Source organism: Labrus bergylta, chromosome 4, assembly GCF_963930695.1.
Source record: "Labrus bergylta chromosome 4, fLabBer1.1, whole genome shotgun sequence".
NCBI classification, from domain to species: Eukaryota; Metazoa; Chordata; class Actinopteri; order Labriformes; family Labridae; genus Labrus; species Labrus bergylta.
Window position 1 is genome coordinate 3,999,321 of NC_089198.1, and position 21,718 is coordinate 4,021,038.

General features: G+C 43.5%; 1 protein-coding gene across 1 annotated transcript in view; it reads left to right on the forward strand.

The window, feature by feature from the left end:
• adcy8 (adenylate cyclase 8 (brain)) overlaps positions 1–21,718 on the forward strand; it is a 97,728-nt gene that overhangs the window by 46,226 nt on the left and 29,784 nt on the right. The window contains exons 6-11 of the mRNA XM_029281163.2: positions 286–444; positions 1,804–2,074; positions 17,782–17,882; positions 19,226–19,427; positions 19,829–19,918; positions 21,222–21,394. Of these exons, the coding sequence (XP_029136996.2) occupies positions 286–444; positions 1,804–2,074; positions 17,782–17,882; positions 19,226–19,427; positions 19,829–19,918; positions 21,222–21,394 (996 nt within the window). The remainder of the gene's footprint in view (positions 1–285; positions 445–1,803; positions 2,075–17,781; positions 17,883–19,225; positions 19,428–19,828; positions 19,919–21,221; positions 21,395–21,718) is intronic.

Consider the following 21,718-nt stretch of genomic DNA (forward strand, 5'->3'; position numbering starts at 1 on the left):
TCTTGGCGCACTCTGGTCCTGAGTATGTCTTTGTCTTGGTTAGTGTGATCTTGACTTCAACACTATTATGGGGATTGACTCACTTTTGGAAGCAGCCTCAAGTGGACACTGCAGTTTTTGGACATTTCTGTTAATTTATCATCCCAAGAGGTTTCTGCTTGGTTGTCAAATGTTAAATGTAATCGTTACTGTTTTCCCAAGCATGTGCAAAAAAAAAAAGTAAAAACGATTGCTTGAAGAAGGACTCTATCCTGACTGAACTGGACTTAACTGTGTGTCTTCCAGATATGTGAGATCGCGAACGAAACACGACATCGACATGCGAATCGGCATCCACTCGGGCTCGGTGCTGTGCGGTGTGTTGGGACTCAGGAAGTGGCAGTTTGACGTTTGGTCCTGGGACGTGGACATCGCCAACAAGCTGGAGTCTGGAGGGATCCCCGGGTGAGTACACTCCAAATATGTAGCTTTAAATGTGGTTGTTGGTAGTGGACACAGAAGCAGATGATTACATTCAGCGGCAAAGCTAAACAAAAACAATGCGCAAATGTTTTTCACTGCAAGCAAAGCATGCTAATCTTTGTGAGAGGACTTCGAGGTAAACGCAAAGCTGAAAATGAATCTACACCAGATGTCACAAATTTTATTTTCCATGTTCCATGTCACAGTATCACTTTTAAAAGAAGACATGTCACACATAAATAAATCATAAAGTCTATCCTGTGTAAATGTGTCTCTGAGTCCTGACTGTCTACAATGAGGGAGAAGCTCGAGTCCCGCTGGCTGTGTTGTTGTCAGAGCCGTGTTTACATGGACGGGACGGGGAAAAAAAAGGGCAGAACCTTCTGATTCATCTTTTTCCTTTTGTACAAAAACAAAATATTTTTGGAGGCCAACCAAGAACCATAAATCTTACAGATCATGGTGTTCATTCTGAGGGTATTTAAGTGTAAACATAGAAGCCTGAGGAAAAAGGATGCTAGTTTTTGTCTTGTGGTTGTTGTGTTGTGGGCAGTTTGATGCAGTGATGACATTTTCCGCCATGCTCAGTTGAAAGTGTCTCTCGGTTTAATCCTCTGTGGATTTTCACCCTGCCTGATGATCCTGCCTGGCCTGAGACAGGAGGTGACGTTAGCTCTCTCGCTGCTGGCATCTGTTGTCGAGTGACGCTGCAAACTCGACACGTGCTCCTTATTAAACCCCGATGTACAACATCAACCAGCTGCACCACGGCAGCACCATAAAAGCACCGTTAAGCAATAAGCATCGGACAAAATTGTCCTTGTCTTGAGCTGCAGTCACCTGTTTCCTGTTGTGTTAGCATGCTAATGTTAGCGCTCTTTAGTTAGCTCGTAGCTTCACATTGTTGTGTTAGCATGCTAATGTTAGCGCTCTTTAGTTAGCTCGTAGCTTCACATTTCATGTAAACTGACACAGAATGAGCGTGATCTAAAAACTCTTACTAACATCCAAATAATCAGTGAGTATGTTCTTCTTCTTCTCTCTAGTTCTTGACTAAAACAGCTTTTATACACAAGGGGAGGAGCCGGCCGTCCCGTCCATGTAAACACGGCTCTGACAACAACACAGCCAGCGGGACTCGAGCTTCTCCCTCATTGTAGACAGTCAGGACTCAGAGACACATTTACACAGGACAGACTTTATGATTTATTTATGTGGAACATGTCGCTCATTCTTCCTGTAAAAGATACAAGAGTATTTTGGTCTTACTGCACCTTTAATGTCATTTGCACAACATTGAAGTAAATGAAACGGGACCTTTTCCATCCTGTCGTTCTCCAGGAGGATCCACATCTCCAAAGCCGCTCTGGATTGTTTAAACGACGACTACGAGGTGGAGGAGGGCCACGGGAAGGACCGCAACGACTTCCTCCGCCGGCACAACATCGAGACGTACCTCATCAAGCAGCCGGAGGAGAGCCTGCTCACGCTGCCCGAGGACATCATGAAGGAGTCGGCCAGCTCTGCCGACCGGCGGGCCAGCAGCACCACCTTCAACGAGGCGTCCTGGAGCCCCGAGCTCCCCTTCGACAACATCGTGGGGAAACAGAACGTAAGTCCCCGCCACCGCTGCTTGTGACTCGGATCATGTTTATCACTTTAACACTGTGAAAGACAAAAAAACGTCTTCTTTAAAAAAAGAAACGTGTTCTGCAGCTGAGAGTTATTTTGATTCAAACACAATTATACGCTTTATTTAAATGAGTAAAACAGTCGTTGCCCGTCAGGCGACTTTATAAAAAGATACGACTCCGAGCCTGAGTGCAGGGCGAGATGGTTTTATTTTAAAAGACGTTTTTCTTTTTTTCACAGTGCATGTGATCTTCTCAGCTGTCTTGCTTGTTCATCGGTAGTTTTTTTTTTTCTTTGGAAATGAGTGAACGGCTTTTTGCAGGGAAGAGATTGCGTAACCATGGTAACGTGTTACCGTGTGTTTGTGAGGATGGACGAGCTTCTGATTGTGTTGCTCATTCAAACATCATCTTCATCACATCCTGCCTCCATTTGTCTTGCCGTAACCATAAAATGCTTTTTAACAACCGATCCTCCCTCCGAGGCATCGTGTTCACATGTCAGGTGATGTCTCTGATTGCTGACAAGTTTAAGTCGAGTTTAAATCTTAAAGAGGTCATATTATGCCCTTTTTGGGGTTCGTATATTTAATCCATGTACCTACTAAAGTATGTTCACAATAGCTGAAGTTGAAAAAAGTGTCTGTTTTCATGAACTGCCGCTCCATGCACCGGCTCTCTTCTGACTCTCTCTCTAAGGCTCTGAAGTGCCCACGTTCAGAGTCCCCACGTGTGCCAAATCTGATCTGATTGGTCGGCCTGTCGGCTGTCAGTTAACGGGCATACAACAGGAGCTGCTGGGCTTGCCAATGGGCTTAGATCAGTGATCTCACACTGACAAGACGTCACACTGGCAAATTCTTTTCGAGGGGGGCTAGAACCGAGCGTTACATGCAGCTAATGCTACAGCAAACAGGAGGACGTAGGAGAAGCCGCGTTTACACGGACTTTGAATTTTTGCAAATAGATGTGCCTAAACATGCACAGGACACTTGGATAATATGGGCCCTTTAAGGCTTGGTTCAGATTATATCACAGTAAGCTATGGGGTTCTGTGTTGTGTTGTGACAGTTCTGAATGATGCTGTGACACAGGGATTCTCTTCAATGAGCACTTTTATTCTCTCTGGAAAAGAAAAGCACAGACAACTATTTCCATGTAAAGTCCCGGTCCGCTCCAAATCAAAGTACAGCATGCATTTTAGCTTAAAGGCAGGGTTGGTAATTTTCCTCCAGATCAACTTTTTAAGATTTTGGTGTAAATTGTCTTTAGGTCCTGATAGACATTAATAGCTCATGTTCTCTGAAAAAGGAACAAAGAAAATCCATCATCTGTATCAGTTTGTAAGTCTGTAAAAACTTCAACCAATGTCTGCCACGAGGTACCAATCTGATGAACCAATCAGACGCCTCCCCGTCTCCCTGGTTGTTCTCTACCTCTTGCGTGCTCTAGCCCACACTCAAAGCTCGTCACCGATGAAGAAGTTAGAGTAGAGTATTAAAATAGTGGAGTGACATGATGACTTTTAGCTGGGTGCACACAGACGTGCTGATGGACTGTGAATCATCTAAATATTTATTTCTGAAACATGCAGGCAGCTCTGCCAGAAACAAGTTCTAATGATGAAGGCGAGATGCGATGGATGTGGAGCTGTGCCATCATCCTTTTCTAAATGAATCAGAGCTTTCCCTCTCAATGCATCTGTCTTCATGAGGATTTGTAGCGAGAATTTAGCACCCGAAATACAGATAAAACATTTATAATTGTCTAATAAGCTTTGTTAAAGGAGCAGTCTGTAAGATATGTAGTGAGTGAAATGATAAAGTGATCTTACTATCTGATCAGACATTAAGGAAACATGCTATGTTGAAGTGCTGGCTTCTCTGACAACAATGCAGCAGCCAGTATGTCCTCCTTCTAACTTTAGATTCTGCTCCTGAATGCTCTGGATTTGTTTGGACCAGAGACGGTAGGCGGTTTTAAGGCACCCCCACACACGGCCGTTTTGGACACCCCTCAGTTTGCCAGATATGAGAGCAGTTATCAGGTCAACAGGTGTTGTAGCGATGGAAGCGGTCAAGAGAAGTGGTTCAGATAGAAGTGATTGTACCCGACCTAAAAAGCCTCTGCATGTTTCTAAAAGCTCCACGAGCAGAAACGTGCTCAAACTAGGATCAATATTGGAGATGCTTTTGAAAAATGGAGAGAGGTTAGAACACAGAAAGGTTTACAGACCCATGCAGAGCTGGATAAACACTGAAGCTTCAGAGTCCACCACATGGTGACCTGTGTGAGCATCGACTCTAGAGAGGAGGGGGGGGAGGGGAGACAGCTCTCTATGATGTTTAGAATTTAGACTGCAGTACATTTTAAACACTAGGTGTCAGAGTTACATATTGAATGAATCACCTCTCCTTTTTTGCTTGATTTTAAGCAATTATTTTCTAGCAGATGGTTCAATCTAAAGTCATTCCTGCACTAATTGCAATATCAACAAATCTCATCTGCAGACAGTGTGGTTACAAAGATGTTGAATCAGAATATATGAGTCTGCACTGTTTGCCTTCACTCTCAGCTTGTGACGAATGTGCTCAGCCTCTGCTTCGTTTCCTCTCCTGCAGACATGAGCTAACAGTGACCTCTGTGTTACCTCTGGTGTATATACGAGGGTCTGTGCGGCTCCTTCTCCTCCTCCTCCTCTGCAGGCCTGTCAGGAGCTTATATATTTGATGTAACAGTGAGTTTCGGATTCACAGGAATGTCGTTTTTTTTTTCTTGGCTAAAAAGTGCCACTTCTTTGTCTCATGCACAATGAAAGCCTGTCAGGACAGTCATTCCACAGCGCGGCTCTTTGCATATCAAAGGCTTCTCCGAGGAGTTTTGAAGATTCTTTTATGTCGTCGCTCGGCTCTGCCTGGAGCCCAACTTCTGCCTCTCCGGTGGTTTTCTATTCTTCTGCGTTCCTGTCCGCCCGTCTTGTTGGTCTGACTCAGTTCTCAGCATCACTGGATTAAGGACTAGGTAGAATATTAGGATGTGTGAGTCAAATCAGACCGAGGGAAAGTATAAGCAAGGGATGGTGGTGAAGGAAATGCAGAGAGAAGGGGAGATTGTGTTTTTTATTTCAGTTTGCAAAGTTTTTGATTTAATAAAGCTGTCTGTTATAAAAGAGAGAATGGGCGACTTTTTGATCCAGTAGATGTCGCCCTTGAGCACCAGCATGAAACCAAAACAAACTGCTGTTTGGCCACTCCTCCTCCTTACTGAAGCCTCCGCTCTCCTCCAGAGACACACCTCCAAACCCTCTCCACTCGTGCAAAGGAGTTAAGCACAAGCGGCGGACAAAATTGTCCTCGAGCTGCAGTTACCTGTGTCCTGCATTGTTGTGTTAGCATGCTAATGTTAGTGCTCTTTAGTTAGCTCGTAGCGTCACATTGTTGTGTTAGCATGCTAATGTTAGCGCTCTTTAGTTAGCTCGTAGCGTCACATTGTTGTGTTAGCATGCTAATGTTAGCGCTCTTTAGTTAGCTCGTAGCTTCACATTTCATGTAAACTGACACAGAATGAGCGTGATCTAAAAACTCTTACTAACATCCAAATAATCAGTGAGTATGTTCTTCTTCTTCTCTCTAGTTCTTGACTAAAACAGCTTTTATACACAAGGGGAGGAGCCGGCCGTCCCGTCCATGTAAACACGGCTCTGACAACAACACAGCCAGCGGGACTCGAGCTTCTCCCTCATTGTAGACAGTCATGACTCAGAGACACATTTCACCACACAGTGTCTATCAGCCTGTTGGTGTTGAAATCTATATATAACTTTGCTTAAAAAAATGATCACCTGAAGAAGAACTCTGGTCCAAACGTTGTGGTTGTGTTGGAATGAAAACTTTTTGTGGCATTTGCTCGAATGTGCGGACACATCTTCCTCTTCAGAGATACTACAGTACAATAATTCACTTTTTAAACTCTTTTTAACGCCAATTTTTCTGACTATTTGTGGTTAATCTGAGTTTTGGTGTTGTTTAGGTAGTGTTAGCATGCCCTCTCTCTCTTTTTCTTGCTCGCTCGGTCACTGCGATGGTGTATGTGCTCGTGGAATCGTAGCAGATCAAGTTGTCCTACAGGCACTGGAAAGGTTTTTGTGCTTACTATGAATTTAATCCTGGCGGCGCCACTGATTGTGGTCATCAATAATCCTAACGTAGGAACATCAGACACATAGTTGACGAGCTGAGATGAACAATAGGAACATCCATACACTGTGCTGTGACAGAGCTGTGATGAAGATTAATGACAGATGATTCATCGTCCTGCGTGAAACATCAGTAATCAGGTAACGGGCGCAGCTATTATCTTCCAATCATCCTGTGTGTTATTGTGAAGTAGACTGATGATAAACGACATCATATCGTGCTCAGCACAGCGTTTACGGGGGAGCGATCACGGCTGATTGCTGTAATCAAACCTTTGAGGTTTCTCCTCAGAGGGGACCCTCGAGTCCTGGACGTGGAGCCCCTGAAATCAGACTCCCAGCTATCAGCGGTCTGTGTGCGGGCTCTGTCCTCACCTCACTCACGCTTCACTGTGTGCCCGCCAGCTCCCATGATGCACTGCACTGTCACACTGCCTTCACCTCAAAGCAGGAAGCCCGTGAGTCTGCACGCTGAACTCCAGACCAGAGACGAGTGGGGTTTCATTTCCACAGATTTTTAATATCTGTAGGAAAATAAAATCTTTTAAATATTTAAAGTAATGACGCCCCACCTAACTCTGCCTCCTCGCCAGCCTCGGTCCTCCCTTGTCCCCGCCTGAACCTGCTTCCCCTCATCTTCCCCTCATCTTCCCCTCATCTTCCCCCATGAGTCACAGTCCTGATTTAAGCTTCTGTAAACCACCTTGGGACTCCAATCAGTGTCCTCAAACTGTCCTCTGTCGGTATTCACTTAGAAGCTGTTCTGTCCTGTGCTTCCTACCTTTAGCAATGATTCAAGATGTATGCAATCATACTAAGGATGTTCCTAACTGACTCATTGCCCAGTCAGATATATGGAAATTGTATTTAATCTGCTAGTCTGAATGTAGGAAAAAACACAGAAATCAATCCAGATTGAGCACAGTGTATTCAAAATTGTCAGCAAGGACGTCAGCTCTAGCCTGCTAACGTTTAGCCTTCTGTTTTCCCTGCAGTTCAACATGCTAAATGTGGTGAAACATCGCTCACATACTGCTTTGTTGTGCATAAGAGCAACTTTAATGACCAAATTACCCCAGGATAGTATTTTCTTATTCTTTTTCCTGAAGTCCTGCTGGTGCAATAACAGAAAAAAGATTGTCTGACACTGCTGCTTGTTTCCTCTCAGAGAGGAAGCTGTAACACAGAAACATTCAAAATAATCTCAATCGACCCATCAGATTAAGAATATGAGGGTTTGGGGCGCTGGTGGCGCAGTGGTTAGTGCGTTAGCCCCATGTATGGAGGCTGTGGTCTTCCGGGCGGGCGGCCCAGGTTCAAATCCGACCTGTGGCCCCTTTCCCGCATGTCATTCCCCGCTCTCTCTCTCTCTTCCTGATTTCCGACTCTATCCTCTGTCCCATCTCTCAAATAAAGGCACAAAAATCCTTGAAAAAAACAAAGTGGATTTGTGGAAACGTTCACACCAGTTCTAGAGGAATCCAGATATAGAAATGTTGGAGGATGTCGAGGGGAACTTCATTAGTATTCATCCATGAATATATGCACCAAGTTTCACAGAAACCCGTCCAGTAGTCGTGGAGATGTTACACGTTGTACCTCGGTTTGAAGTTCAGATCCTGTATCTGCCCTGAAGCCTGTTTGTGGTCCCTTTGAAGATCGCTGCTCCCAAACAAGTCGTGTTGCACTGAATTCAACTTTCTGGCTCTGAAGCACTAAATTAATCTGTCACACTACCAAACATGTGAGACCCAGCGGCATGAAAATCCTCTGATATTACTGAGAACACCCCTCACCCGTTCCACTTGCCCTTTTCCTGGCATCATATGTTGGCATTTCCAAGAGACAAACATGTCCTGTTATTAATATGTATCATACATGTAACCTCTACACTGGCTTCCCACATGCAGCCACTGCTGGGAGGAACATTGCATCGACCGGCCTGCATACAGAAGAGAAATGTCAGAGGTGGACGCACGTGCCCTTTAGGCTGTGTGCTACTTCAGGGACATGCACGCCACAAACAATCATGGCAGCACGGCTCATAGCGCGGCCTCCTCTGAGCCTTTGTGTCAGGAGCGGGATGCCCGAGAGCAGGGAAATTATTAAGGTTGTGAAGTGGACGATGGAGTATCGTATCAGAAAGTACTGGAGCTTTAGAAAAACACATCTACTTCATAGGACGGGTGTAAAGGGAAGGGCTGAATAACTTCAAACTTGTTCACGTATCAAATAATTTTGATACGTGAACATTGCAATGCCTTCATAGTTGTGCAGGGTGCAGAAGTTTGCCTGCAGGTTTTGATAACTGGAAATCAGAAATGACCCAATATGGGGTGCCAAAGGACTTCTATTTTCAAATGTAGTGGAATCAAATCAGGTATCATTTGACTGTTACAAGTTTCTTAATGTGTCCCTGACTAAGGCTTTTCATAGTCGAATCTGATCAATAGTCAAATTTTGCTTATCGCTCAGCAGCCACAATCTACGAATCTGTCCGCCCATCGACACAGAAACAGCGGTCTTTACTGTCTTTTGACTCAACAGTTGAAGATTTACTGAACTCTCCTTATCGTATAATTCAAACACAAACAGTCCTGCTGCATCGACAACGGTTCCCACGATTCAGATCCAGAGGAAGATTCAGTCCAAACACGGGGGCACTGGTCACAGGAAAGTACTCAGGAAAGTTACCTTTGACCAGTGCCCCCCCCCCCCCCCCCCCCTAAATTCACTATTTTGGCCTCCATATCAGTGAATGTAACTGCAATCTTAAAATACATGCTCATATATTTTTGCATTGCTGATGCATTAAGTATGTGATTAAAGAGACTCTCTCTGTATGTTAAAATCTCTCCGCTGACGTCATTGACTGTATATATATGGACAGCATGTCTCCATCTCATACTGTGTTGTACAAAAGTGAAGTTAAATCCCCCCCCTCTCACTGGACAGGTGCTAACACATTGCACTGGTGACGTCCTTTAGATGCTAAACATGTTGACGCCACGCCCCTCCAACAAACCGAAGCAAACACTTGCCTTTCCTCCCTGCTCCGAAAACACTGCAAGGAGCCTCATTTGTCAACAGAGCTGTCAATCATGACGTTACATCTGCTTTGTTTTGCATATTCAGAAAGATTAACTTTGGACATGACTCAGAAGAAGTAAAGAACCGTCACAACAGAATCCAGCTTTGACTTTAGCTTTATAGTTTGACCCAAGTCCCATCTGTTAGCGTGAGGAGGCGGGGTTTATGCTACTGCAGCCAGTCAGCAGAGGGCGCTCTCCATATTCTGGCTTGGCTCCCAGGCAGCTGTTGATTTGTTCATGTTAATTTACAGTCTGCGCTCGGCTGACAGTGATGAATGCAGCAGTTTAAGGTGATCTGTGAGGTCGTTTATAATCTGCATGTAGCTCTGATTGGATTTAAATCTTCCCCTAATGGCAGCCGGTGGTCGTCAAAACAGCCCGGATTTATTGAAAAAAAGACAAATAGTCATTGAGAGATTCTTTTTTTTTGAGAGCATCATTTCCTTTACATCTTGAAAATGATTTTTTAATGATCACGGGCATGAAGGATTTCATTTATGAAAGCGGTGGATGAAGCCGGAGTAGGTGAGACATTAGCCTGATCGGTGATGTTGAGACACACACACACACACACACACACACACACACACACACACGCACACACACACACACACATCTCCATCATCACACATTTCTCTCATAATCACTTTAATGGCTGCCAGCTCTACAGGGCTCAGACACTCCAAAGGGTAATTTGTTCCAAGTTGCCACACGGCCGCCTTAACTCAGGGCTAATGGTGGAGAGCTAATGTCAACGGCTGTGAGAAAATGACTTCTGGCGTTTGACCTTTATCGCGTTCACCTCGAGTGCCTCTCCTTAAAGAAAGTGACGTCTCCAGGAGGACTGACAGGAGCTCACCTGGAACTGAGCGATCGCTTTTTTTTTTACATGTTTGATTTCATCACAAAGAATGAGAGAAAAATGTGTAATATTTAAAATAATAATGAGCTGTGAAGCCGAATGTGTTGTGTTAACTTCCTCAAAATATTACAACCATTTAACGAACACCACTGAACACAGTAACAGTTGACAGTGACCCTGAAACTAGCGTTAGCTAACATTAACTAGCTAATGTTTTGATGATGCATTTCTCTTCCCAAAACCTCAAAATCGAAAAAAATTCATAAAAGCTGTCCGTACTTTTGTAGAATTTCGTCCTGCAGCGCTCTACAGTACCTGCTAATTTTCCACATGCTGTAGTCCATGAGCGTCGTGTACTATGGCCTCCAGTTGGTCTGTGTAGCGAGTCTGAAGATGTCGCTAGAATGAAAATGCACAATAAGTCAAGTTTTGTCAGTTAATACATTTTTTATCATCATTTATTTTAATTTTTTTCTACATTTTGAAAAACTAATATTAGATCCCGAGTCCAACTAGCGTTTTTTTTCGTGCATGAATCGTTTGTGTGCTGAGAAGAAAAAGTGCTGCACGTCCGTCCTGTCTCTATGACAACAGTCTGCACCGTTTCTGAGTGTACACATGACGGAGCCTGCTGCAGGCCAAGTCAAGCTGGACAGAATAGATCGACCTGGACAGGAAGTCAGACCAGAAAACAAACAGAGCGTCTGGTAGATTTCAAAATAAAACACAATAAACAGACTCCTGATTGTAGTTTCCATCACTTTTATCAACATTACGTCAAAACTCAGAAAGACAAAGCAATGTGCTGTTTGCACTTTGTTCTCTTTATTCCCGCTCTGCTGCGCTCACGCTCCAGTGGGGCGAGTCGCCCGCCGTCTGATGGAGCAAAACTGTGGCGCTGACGAAACGCAGTGTGGAAGTAAGGGGAAGGGTCCTCCTTTAGATATATGTAGACATCACTGTGGAGGACTTTGATGTGTTTAGAGATTTAAAAAAGTGTCCCGTGTTCTGTATGAGGGTCACACGTGCCCAAAACCTTCAGATTAGTTTAATATCTCAGTTCTTCTGTGGTGTGAGCTCTGAAGACCTTCTTACTTTGAGCAGACAGTCTCCGGTTTTTCTGAGACTTTGCTGTCGCTCTGTCTGCAGCGAGATTCATTCCTGTCGGGATAAAAAGATATAGAGGGTGACGACCTTCGGTTTAATTTTGTCTCTGATAAAGAAGGGAGGCCAAGCGAGACGAGGAGTGATGAAGTGTTAAATTAAAAAACCCCGTAAAGAACCTTGTGTCATTTAATTACTTTCACAGTATTACACATTAACTCCAAGGTTTTCCTGATGCATTTTTAGTCTGTTTTTTATTATTATTATCAGTGAAACTTTTTGGAGGTTAACATGATTTAGTCTTTAAAGAGGACATATTATCCCCCTTTTCCACCTTTTCAAACAGTCCCCCTGTGGTCTAAATGAAACATTTGTGCTGTGCTTTGGTCAAAATATAACATGAATCAAGCACCAGAGGAGGTTTGTGACCCTGTGAACCAGCTCTCTCGTTTTGGTGTGTGTGTCTCTTTAAATGTAATGACCCCCCCTGAGTTTTCCCAGTAGACATCACTCCTCTGTAGTGAGAATAGAAATGGCTGACCTGTGCAAAAGTTTTGTTCTAGGCTGGGGGTGGAGTCCATGGGTGGAGATATCAGGGGAGGGGAGGGGATTTATTTTACCAGAATCCCACTGTGACATCACAAGGAGAGCACATTTGAAACAGAGCATTTTCCTCTGTGTTGTAAGACTTATGCAGACCACAAACAAAGGACTGGATGGGTTTATTTCACATTTTGTGGATCAGTAGAAACTCAGGTTACCCAGACATATGTTCAAAAACACTGAAGAAGAGGATTTTTCATAATATGTCCCCTTTAAGTGTTTTTGTGTTCACTTTCACTTTCATTTCATGCTCTCAACGAGTTTCCATTTGCGCTTCTTGCCCTTTTGTTATCACATTTGTGGACAGTAAATGACAGCTGTGTTTATAACCTGTGCATAATTACAAGCTTTGTCACCTCTAACATATTGGTACGCTGCGCTGAGTGACTGAGAGATGCATGGCCTGCCCTGAGCCGCCTGTCTGATAGCCAATGTTGCATTTTGGTCTCCCCCCTTTTTTCTTCCTGTTCCCTTAAATCTTCTTTATTTTCTTTTGTGTATGTAATGAACGTAACTGTGTGTCTGTTTCTTCTTTTCATTTGTAACTTGGATGAAACATAAAAAAACACAATCAAAAGGGGGACAAGCAGGTTTATTCTATGTGCATGTGCTTTCCCCCCCTAGACTCTGGCTGCCCTAACGAGAAATTCGATAAATCTGCTTCCAAACCATCTCGCACAAGCTTTGCATGTCCACTCTGGTCCTGAGGAAATTAACAAGCGAATAGAGAGCGCCATCGACTTACGGAGTGGCGATAAGTTGAGAAGAGAGCATATCAAGCCGTTCTCACTGATGTTTAAAGACTCCAGCCTGGAAGAGAAGGTAGCTGGGGTTTTAGACAGATAACTGTTTTTTTTTCTTTCTCTCTCCCTCCTCTCGTCTACTTTTTGTTTTTTTAGAAGAAGATTTCCCAAAGCAAAACAAGAACCAACTTATTTTTTTCTCTGTCCTGTCATGAGTAATCTAAAGGCACCTGAGAAGGGTATCGTGTAGCTCACGGGCTTTAGGACTAATTAATACCCTGATCCAGGATATACTTTCCTCCAGTTGGTCCGTGTAACGAGTCTGAAGTGTGCGGCTAGAAAAAAAATGAACGTAAAACTGTCAGCTTTTTATCATCAATTATCTTAATTATTATTATTATTGTTATTATCAGGCCCCGTGTTCAGAATGCGTTTGTGTCCTCGGGAGTGCCTGCATGAAGCGCTGCACGTCAGTCCTGTCTCCATGACAACAGTCTGTTGATAACAGCCGCTGTATGACCGACACTGCTCTGTGACTTTTTACTGCATGTTTTACATGTCTGATTGTTATGTCCTGATCAGATGAGGGAGGGAGGATGATGATTTTCAACTTGAGAGCTCAGAACAAAATACAAAAGAGGCAGAACGCTCGGAAATAAAACTCTTGGAGCTTTTTCTCCTGGCAACCGCCTGTTGCTGCCAACGCTCTCTACTCATTACAAACAATTGAAAAAAGACGCTGGCGCTCGGAAAAGAAACGCTAGGTGAACACGGGGCTTTAGTTCACTTTACGTTAACAATAATTAACTTAAATCAAATCAATAAAAATGTGTAAATAGTAGGGCTGTAAATCGTTATTAATTGCTAAATTTTTTAAGTTGATTGCAATTAATCACATTTTTAATCGTATGTTTGAAATTCCATTATATCACATTTACAAATAAAAATAGTTTGGCTTTTATTTTGAAATTTTGAACTGTCTTAAGCTGAGAGTACTTTACTTTCGCTTTGAATTCAGCCCTGCTTTTATTTTGCTTTTATCTGGTAGAGTGAAGGTTAGGACAGGAAGTTAATCACAGAAACAGGAAGTGGTTAGGGATCCCAAACTGAGGTCAAACAACTCAAAGGAATGGTAACAAAGGTCAATGTGTGATATCATAAGGTCAATGTGTGATGTCATAAGGTCAATGTGTGATATCATAAGGTCAATGTGTGATGTCATCAGGTGGATATTACTGTCTGAGAGTTTGTTAAAGAGAAATGAGACATTCAGAGATGCAGCAGTGTCCTTCTTTTACATCACTGAGACTACAGGGAGACACTGAGGACCACTATCTACGGAGAGCCTGAAGGGACAAAACAACATGAGATTTAAAAAGTGAATGCATGAATTTCAGACCTTAATTAATCACGACTAACTAGTTAATCCTGACAGTTAATACACAAGCATTTCAAATTAAAGATATTTTCTGCATATACTAAAATAACCTTGAGCGAATTTTAAATCCAAACTCTGTGGGTCATGAACAACCTTCATTAATTTTGTTTTGATCACTTTTCAAAGACTGGATGAAAAAATAAAAGCCCAAATTATTTTCTGGGTCGGCACACTTCAGACTGCATAATACGAGAACGAAACAGTCCCAATTTGTGACTGTCGATACTTTTAATCAGAACAACAATATGCCATTTTTTAAATCTTTTTTTTAATGAGTTACAGCGAATATCATTCTCTAACATTAAACTGAATTAAACCAGTTTAAAACTCTACATCGATGTTCGGTACGGCGGATTAGTTTTGCTCAGGTTGGAGAACCTCCTTCAGTTTACTCATGACCTCTCAAGTCCAAGGACCCCTTTCACTTTTTACAGTGTTGTGGGAAAAAAAGTTGACATTTTCAACTTTTCCTTTTTTATTTTTTTGACAGGAGCACATTGCATTCATGAAAGAAAAGTTAACATATTTCTGAGGGACTTTCTGAATTAACAAATGACCCACCCCATGATGATGACTTTACTTCTCATTATTATCCGAGTAACTTTCACCCAAACAAAAACAAAACAGGGGTTTCTTACTTCTCAGCTAGAGTTAGCGGCAACCTCCGGTGTTGAAAAGTGAAGCCGGTGCAAAATTCTGCAGTTCATCGAGTGTCCACTAGAGGCTGAGCTGCAGAAGCACAGGAAGTCACATACACACCCATTCTAAAAAGCCTGTTTTTACAGCAGAGATTAACATGTTTACAGCCTGGTTCAAAAAAACAAATTGATTAGCTCGATTGGCACACACTGTACCGTTTAGATTTTATTTACAATAGAGCTCAAGAGTGTGGTTCCACAAGTGAAAATCCAATTCATTTTCTCCATAGCGGATTTGATTATTATCATTAATGTTATAATAACCATCCAAGGTAGACTGACCACGAGCTACCTGAGTGTGAGACGATGCTCCTGTAGAAGACGATATCCACCTCGTTTTCAGGAAACCATGGTTAATTCACAATATAAGTAAAAAATAACTACAGTACCCAAGGTCATAGTGTCACAGCAACGTCTCTGATTGGTGGAGCTCGCTGTTACCATGGCGATGTTCCAGCCCCCTCCTGTTCCACTAGCGAGCTAGCTAGTAAGTTAGCTAACAGGAAATGTACTAATGACCTTGTTATGATGCCGTGAATGTTATTTACATATTCAACAACACAAAACTTGTGCTATCAATATTAAACACGATAACAACGACTTAAGTTACATTTAAGAAGACGCAATATCATTCCCACTGGATTGTAGGATGGGTAGTTTCTTGACTCCGGAAAAAGAAAATGTACACAGTGTTGTACCTTTGCCTCTTTCTCTGTTTTTTTAACGCTGTTATTGCGCTGAATCAAATGCTTTATAGTCACGAGTATTGGTTAGCTGGTTGTCTTGGTTACAGGCGTCGTTCTCTTGACAAAAATATTTTTATTAAATCTCAATGTAGGATTGAACAGACTAAAACAGACCAAAAAGTGGACATCACTGTTGAGCTCTATGAGACAGAACAAGCAGTTGAAGAATGCAGAAAGTTGTTTTCTTCTTTATGGCCTTCATCGCTATAAAAACACAAAAGAATGTGTTTATTGGTTTATCGACAGCTGACACTAAACTTTTGTTTTTCCCTTATAGCAAATTCTAATGACACATCTTGTCCAAAAAGAGATTGCCAGATGATTATTTGGTTATGAGATGTTAATTCATAATCATGAGATATCAAAGTCACGATTAAAAGAAAAAGTTTCAGTGGATTTTTTTTTCTTTTGTGAATGCAATGTTCTTCGTTAGCTTTTTGTCCTTTTCTTTCCACCCTTGATTTTACCTTCATTTGCCCCTCCCCCTCCCCTTTCTCCCCATTTATGTCTCAATTCGAATCCCACCATCATCTTCAAGTCTTTACCAATACACTTTTCTTTTTTTTTTACCGCTTAACCTCTTCAGTACATGTGCAGTGATTTGCTGTTGGCCTCCTTTTTTTTTTTTAAACTCTACTTTTTTTTGCCAAAGTTGTGATGAAACTTGAAACATCCTCTTGCTAATTTCCCAGCACCCTTTGAGAAAGAGACAGAGCGAGGAGAAGGGGGGCAGCGGGGGTCATGGGGGGGTTGGACTAAGATGAGTCAGCATTTTGGTCCAGACCGGTCACTCAAAAGTCTAAAGTTTTACACCAGCGCAGAGCTTTATTTCGGAAATGCTAATAGCTTTTGGCTAAAAGTTTTTTCTATTTATCCCCAAACAACCTGTTAAGATCTCGTCATGTTTACTCCATTAAAAAGGTCAAATTTGTACGTTGATTTTCTCCCGAAAAGGTAAAACAAACACTCTGCAAATTAAAGGAACAGTACAACATTTTGGGGGGAAAAAAAGCTTCAGATACTTACTGTTTACTACATTTAGAGGAACATTTAATAATATTACACAACAAGGGCTGTCAGCATTGACTAATTAAGTGTGATTTATTTAGATCTGTAATTAATATATATATTTTTATCGCGATTAATCTTAAGCTATTTTGTCCCTTTAGGCTCCTTGTAGATAGTCGTCTCCCTGTAGTCTCAGTGATGTTAAAAAAGGACACTGCTGCTCTCATTTCACTTTAACAAACTCTCAGACAGCTCAGCTGACGAGTCCAAAGTAATATCCACCTTATGACATCACACATTGACCTTATGACATCACACATTGACCTTATGACATCACACATTGACCTTATGACATCACATATTGACCTTATGACATCACACATTGACCTTTGTTACCGTTCCTTTGAGCTGTTTGACCTCAGTTTTGGATCCCTAACCACTTCCTGTTTCTGTGCTTAACTTCATGTCCTAACCTTCACTCTACCAGAAGGTCCTTACTTTATTTCAAAATAAAAGCATGGTTAAAGTAAAAAAAGGAAGTAAAGTACTCTCAGAATGGAAATTCAAACATGCGATCAAACGTGTGATTACTGTCGATTAGAAATTGTAATCGTTTGACAGCCCTTTACACAACCTTTTTTTAAGTTGACTAATGTGCAGAAACATTTCTCTTAGCCTACAGGTAGATGTAACAGATCATACCAACCGCAAGACCCACAAAGTTTATTTTCCCCCCACATTGTTACTAATGCTAAGCTAAGCTAATTCCGTCCCGATTATCATCTCGTGAAACAGAAGACATTTCCCAAAGTACAGAACTATACGTTTTAAATTAAACCTATTATCTTTTAAGCTTTCAAAAACCCTCTCCCACCTCACTTTAGCATCACAGTTAGCTTATTTTTTAGCTTTTGTTTTTCGTGTCTGACTCAGCTAACGGCTAACAGCTAGCATTGTGCTTGTGAGCTTTACACCTCTCCCAGGACCCCACAGCTAACCCACCGGCTCCTGTCTCTCTCTAACGCTTGTGGTTGACCCGTTGCATGCATCTGTGCCGGTGTCTTGGTGTGTTTGACGTGCATTTTAACGTCTTTAATGTCAGTCCTCTCTGTTTGTCTGAAAACCTGTTTCTCCATTTACCACTCACCTCCTCTTTCTCCTCTTTATTTCTTCTTCTCCTTCTTCCCTTCGCGGTGCAGTACTCCCAGATGAGAGACGAGGTGTTCAAGTCCAACTTGGTGTGCGCCTTCATCGTGCTCATCTTCATCACAACCATCCAGAGCCTGCTTCCATCTGCCAGGTAAAGACGGACTAACAGCATTCAGAGCAGATTCTGTTCGTGTTCTGGTTTTATTTATCTGTATTTAATGTTTTAGAAAGCTACAGAAGCCCCATAGGGCAAGTGAAATAAATCGGGTGATACAAATTCTAACAGCAAGCGATGCGAGGAAATGCCACGGACAAATTCCTATTGGAGTGTCCTAAATGCCAACAAACGACGTAGCATGGCGTGATGCAGTGTGGCTTGACGTAGCGAGGCCTGACGCAGCTAGGCCTGACGCAGCGAGGCCTGACGCAGCGAGGCCTGACGCAGCGAGGCGTGAAGCAGCTAGGCCTGACGTAGCGAGGCCTGACGCAGCTAGGCCTGACGCAGCTAGGCGTGAAGTAGCGAGGCCTGACGCAGCTAGGCCTGACGCAGCTAGGCCTGACGCAGCGAGGCCTGACGCAGCGAGGCGTGAAGCAGCTAGGCCTGACGTAGCGAGGCCTGACGCAGCTAGGCCTGACGCAGCGAGGCGTGAAGCAGCTAGGCCTGACGCAGCGAGGCCTGACGCAGCTAGGCCTGACGCAGCTAGGCGTGAAGCAGCTAGGCCTGACGTAGCGAGGCCTGACGCAGCTAGGCCTGACGCAGCGAGGCCTGACGCAGCGAGGCGTGAAGCAGCTAGGCCTGACGTAGCGAGGCCTGACGCAGCTAGGCCTGATGCAGCTAGGCGTGAAGCAGCTAGGCCTGACGCAGCTAGGCCTGACGCAGCTAGGCGTGAAGCAGCTAGGCCTGACGTAGCGAGGCCTGACGCAGCTAGGCCTGACGCAGCTAGGCGTGAAGCAGCTAGGCCTGACGCAGCTAGGCCTGACGCAGCTAGGCGTGAAGCAGCGAGGCGTGAAGCAGCTAGGCCTGACGTAGCGAGGCCTGACGCAGCTAGGCCTGACGCAGCTAGGCGTGAAGCAGCTAGGCCTGACGCAGCTAGGCCTGACGCAGCTAGGCCTGACGTAGCGAGGCCTGACGCAGCTAGGCCTGACGCAGCTAGGCCTGACGCAGCGAGGCCTGACGTAGCTAGGCGTGAAGCAGCGAGGCGTGAAGCAGCGAGGCGTGAAGCAGCGAGGCGTGAAGCAGCGAGGCGTGAAGCAGCGTTACTACCCCTATGCCCTGTTTCAACTAGTTTCACATATTAACTGAAACTGACTTGTTACCAAGCAACCCAAACATTTTCCTGCGATCTGCTACTTTGTTGGTTACCATGGTTACCACCGATCAGCTACCTGTTTTAATGTAAAGTTATTTACAGGTCTGAGGTACCAGCTAGATTATTTGGGACCGACACTGTCTGTATGGTTTTATTATTTTGCCATCAATTTGGTTTTCTGCAGGATGGTAACCATGGTGATCCAGTTTTCCATCCTCATCATCCTCCACTCCTGTCTGGTCCTCGTCACGACGGCCGAAGACTACAAGTGTCTGCCTCTGGTTCTTCGCAAAGCGTGCTGCTGGATCAACGAGACCTACGCGGCACGGAACGTCATCATCTTCGTTTCAATCCTCATCAACTTCCTGGCGGCCATGATCAATATAGTAAGTGGAATATCCACTTTCTTATGACTTCAGCTCACATTCGATGCTCTAAAATCTTACACTGCACAAAATCCGGGATACACACAATTCAGAACGGCAGATTTGGGGAATTACATTCTATAAACTCTCACATTTTGCAACATGTCTACCTTCAGAGTTTAAGGCTACCTCATGTTACCAATGTTATGCTACTTTTTATGAAGTCACAATTGAGGAAAAAGAAATGTGTCTTGACGTTTTCTGATTGAAACATCAGCTGAATCTCACCTTCTTTTTCTGACAATAAGCTGCAGACACTTTGAAGTCATGTTGACCAAACATATGAAGATGTCTTATTTTTACCCTGATCCTGCACCGGTTTCAGAGCGCACAAAAATATAACCTCTCTTGGTCTCTCCCAGCTGTGGTGCGATTTCGACAAGTCCAGCACTTTCAAGAACCAGACGTACAACGCATCGACCTCCATCCCAGACATCTGCTTCTACCCAGAGGTACCTGCCGAATGATGTGTCTGAGATTTTGCAGTCAGGTTCATCTGTTGTGTTTTTTTCTCACACTTTCAGCAAAAATGATGAATTAAACATCCTTGACATCCTCCTGCCTGAACCCAGAGGGAGGTCTCGCCTCAGACAACGACGACTGATGGAGCCATGAGATCATCACGGAGCCAACATCCATTATGTTATTTTGCTCATTCAATATGCAGCTGATTGATGAACTCAATAAGGGAGCAGAATTTTTATGGCTCCATGGAACCTTTATTCCCTCCAGAGGGTCAGGAGAGCTGGCTTGTCCAAATAAGATCTGGTTAATAAAAAAGAGAGTTATTCGATGTTTTAAGGGGTGAGAAATCCAGAGCAGAATACTAGATTAGACCAAAGAAGGAGAATTATCCTTAAAGGTCCAATATGTGAGATATCTACTGAATGAAATGATGACCTGACTATATAATCAGACATTAAGGAAACATGCTATGTTGAAGTGCTGGCTTCTCTGACAACAATGCAGCAGCCAGTATGTCCTCCTTCTAACTTTAGATGCTGGTCCTGAATGCTCTGGATTTGTTTGGACCAGAGAAGGTAGGCGGTTTTAAGGCAACCCCCCATACGGCCGTTTTGGATGCCCCTCGGTTTGCCAGATATGAGAGCAGTTATCAGGTCAACAGGTGTTGCAGCGATGGAAGCGGGCAAGAGAAGTGGTTCAGATAGAAGTGATTGTACCCGACCTAAAAAGCCTCTGCATGTTTCTAATAAGCTCCACGAGCAGAAACGTGCTCAAACTAGGATCAATATTGGAGATGCTTTTGAAAAATGGAGAGAGGTTAGAACACAGAAAGGTTTACAGACCCATGCAGAGCTGGATAAACACTGAAGCTTCAGAGTCCACCACATGGTGACCTGTGTGAACATCGACTCTAGAGAGGAGGGGGGGGGGGGGGGGGGGGGGACAGCTCTCTACAATGTTTAGACTTTGGACTGCAGTACCCATTTTAAACACTAGGGGTCAGAGTTGCATAGTCTGTAGCCTTAAGTGCAGTGTGCTGCTGGATACTGACTGTTTTTCTCATCATTTGAAGGACCTCTTCATAATTTACACAGAGATGTGAGATTATGATTCAAGTCAGAGAAAATAACATCTAATTATTAAATCTTTCCAATATTGAGGAAAACAAGTCATCCAATCGGAGTGCATGGACTTTAAAAGATGTTGGTTTTTTTCACCCGAGAAGGAGAGTTTAGTGAAAAATGTCTTAGAGTTGCACTCAACCACGTCCCTCTTTGTTTCTGTGTCCAGTACTTTGTGTTCACGGGGGTCCTGGCGATGGTGACGTGTGCCGTGTTCCTGCGGCTGAACTCCGTGTTGAAGTTGGCAGTGCTGCTGTTGATGATCGCCATTTACTCCCTGCTGACCGAAGCTTTCTACACCTCACTGTTTCTTCGCTACGACACCGTCCACCACAACACAGAGTGAGTGTTTATAAAGGATGTGTTCAACAATCAACCAATGCTAGTATCCAAAGGAGATTTCACGAGATATGTTGCAAAGTCCTACAGCTGTCTGAATCCGCTGTTAAAGTACCGGAGAAACACAGGTCTCACGCTTTAAAGAGGACATATTCTCCCCCTCCTCCACCTTTTCAAACAGTCCCCCTGTGGTCTAAATGAAACATCTGTGCTGTGCTTTGGTCAAAATATAACATGAATCAAGCACCGGAGGAGGTTTGTGACCCTGTATAAACCAGCTCTCTCAGAACGCTCCCTTTTGGTGTGTGTGTCTCTTAAAATGCAATG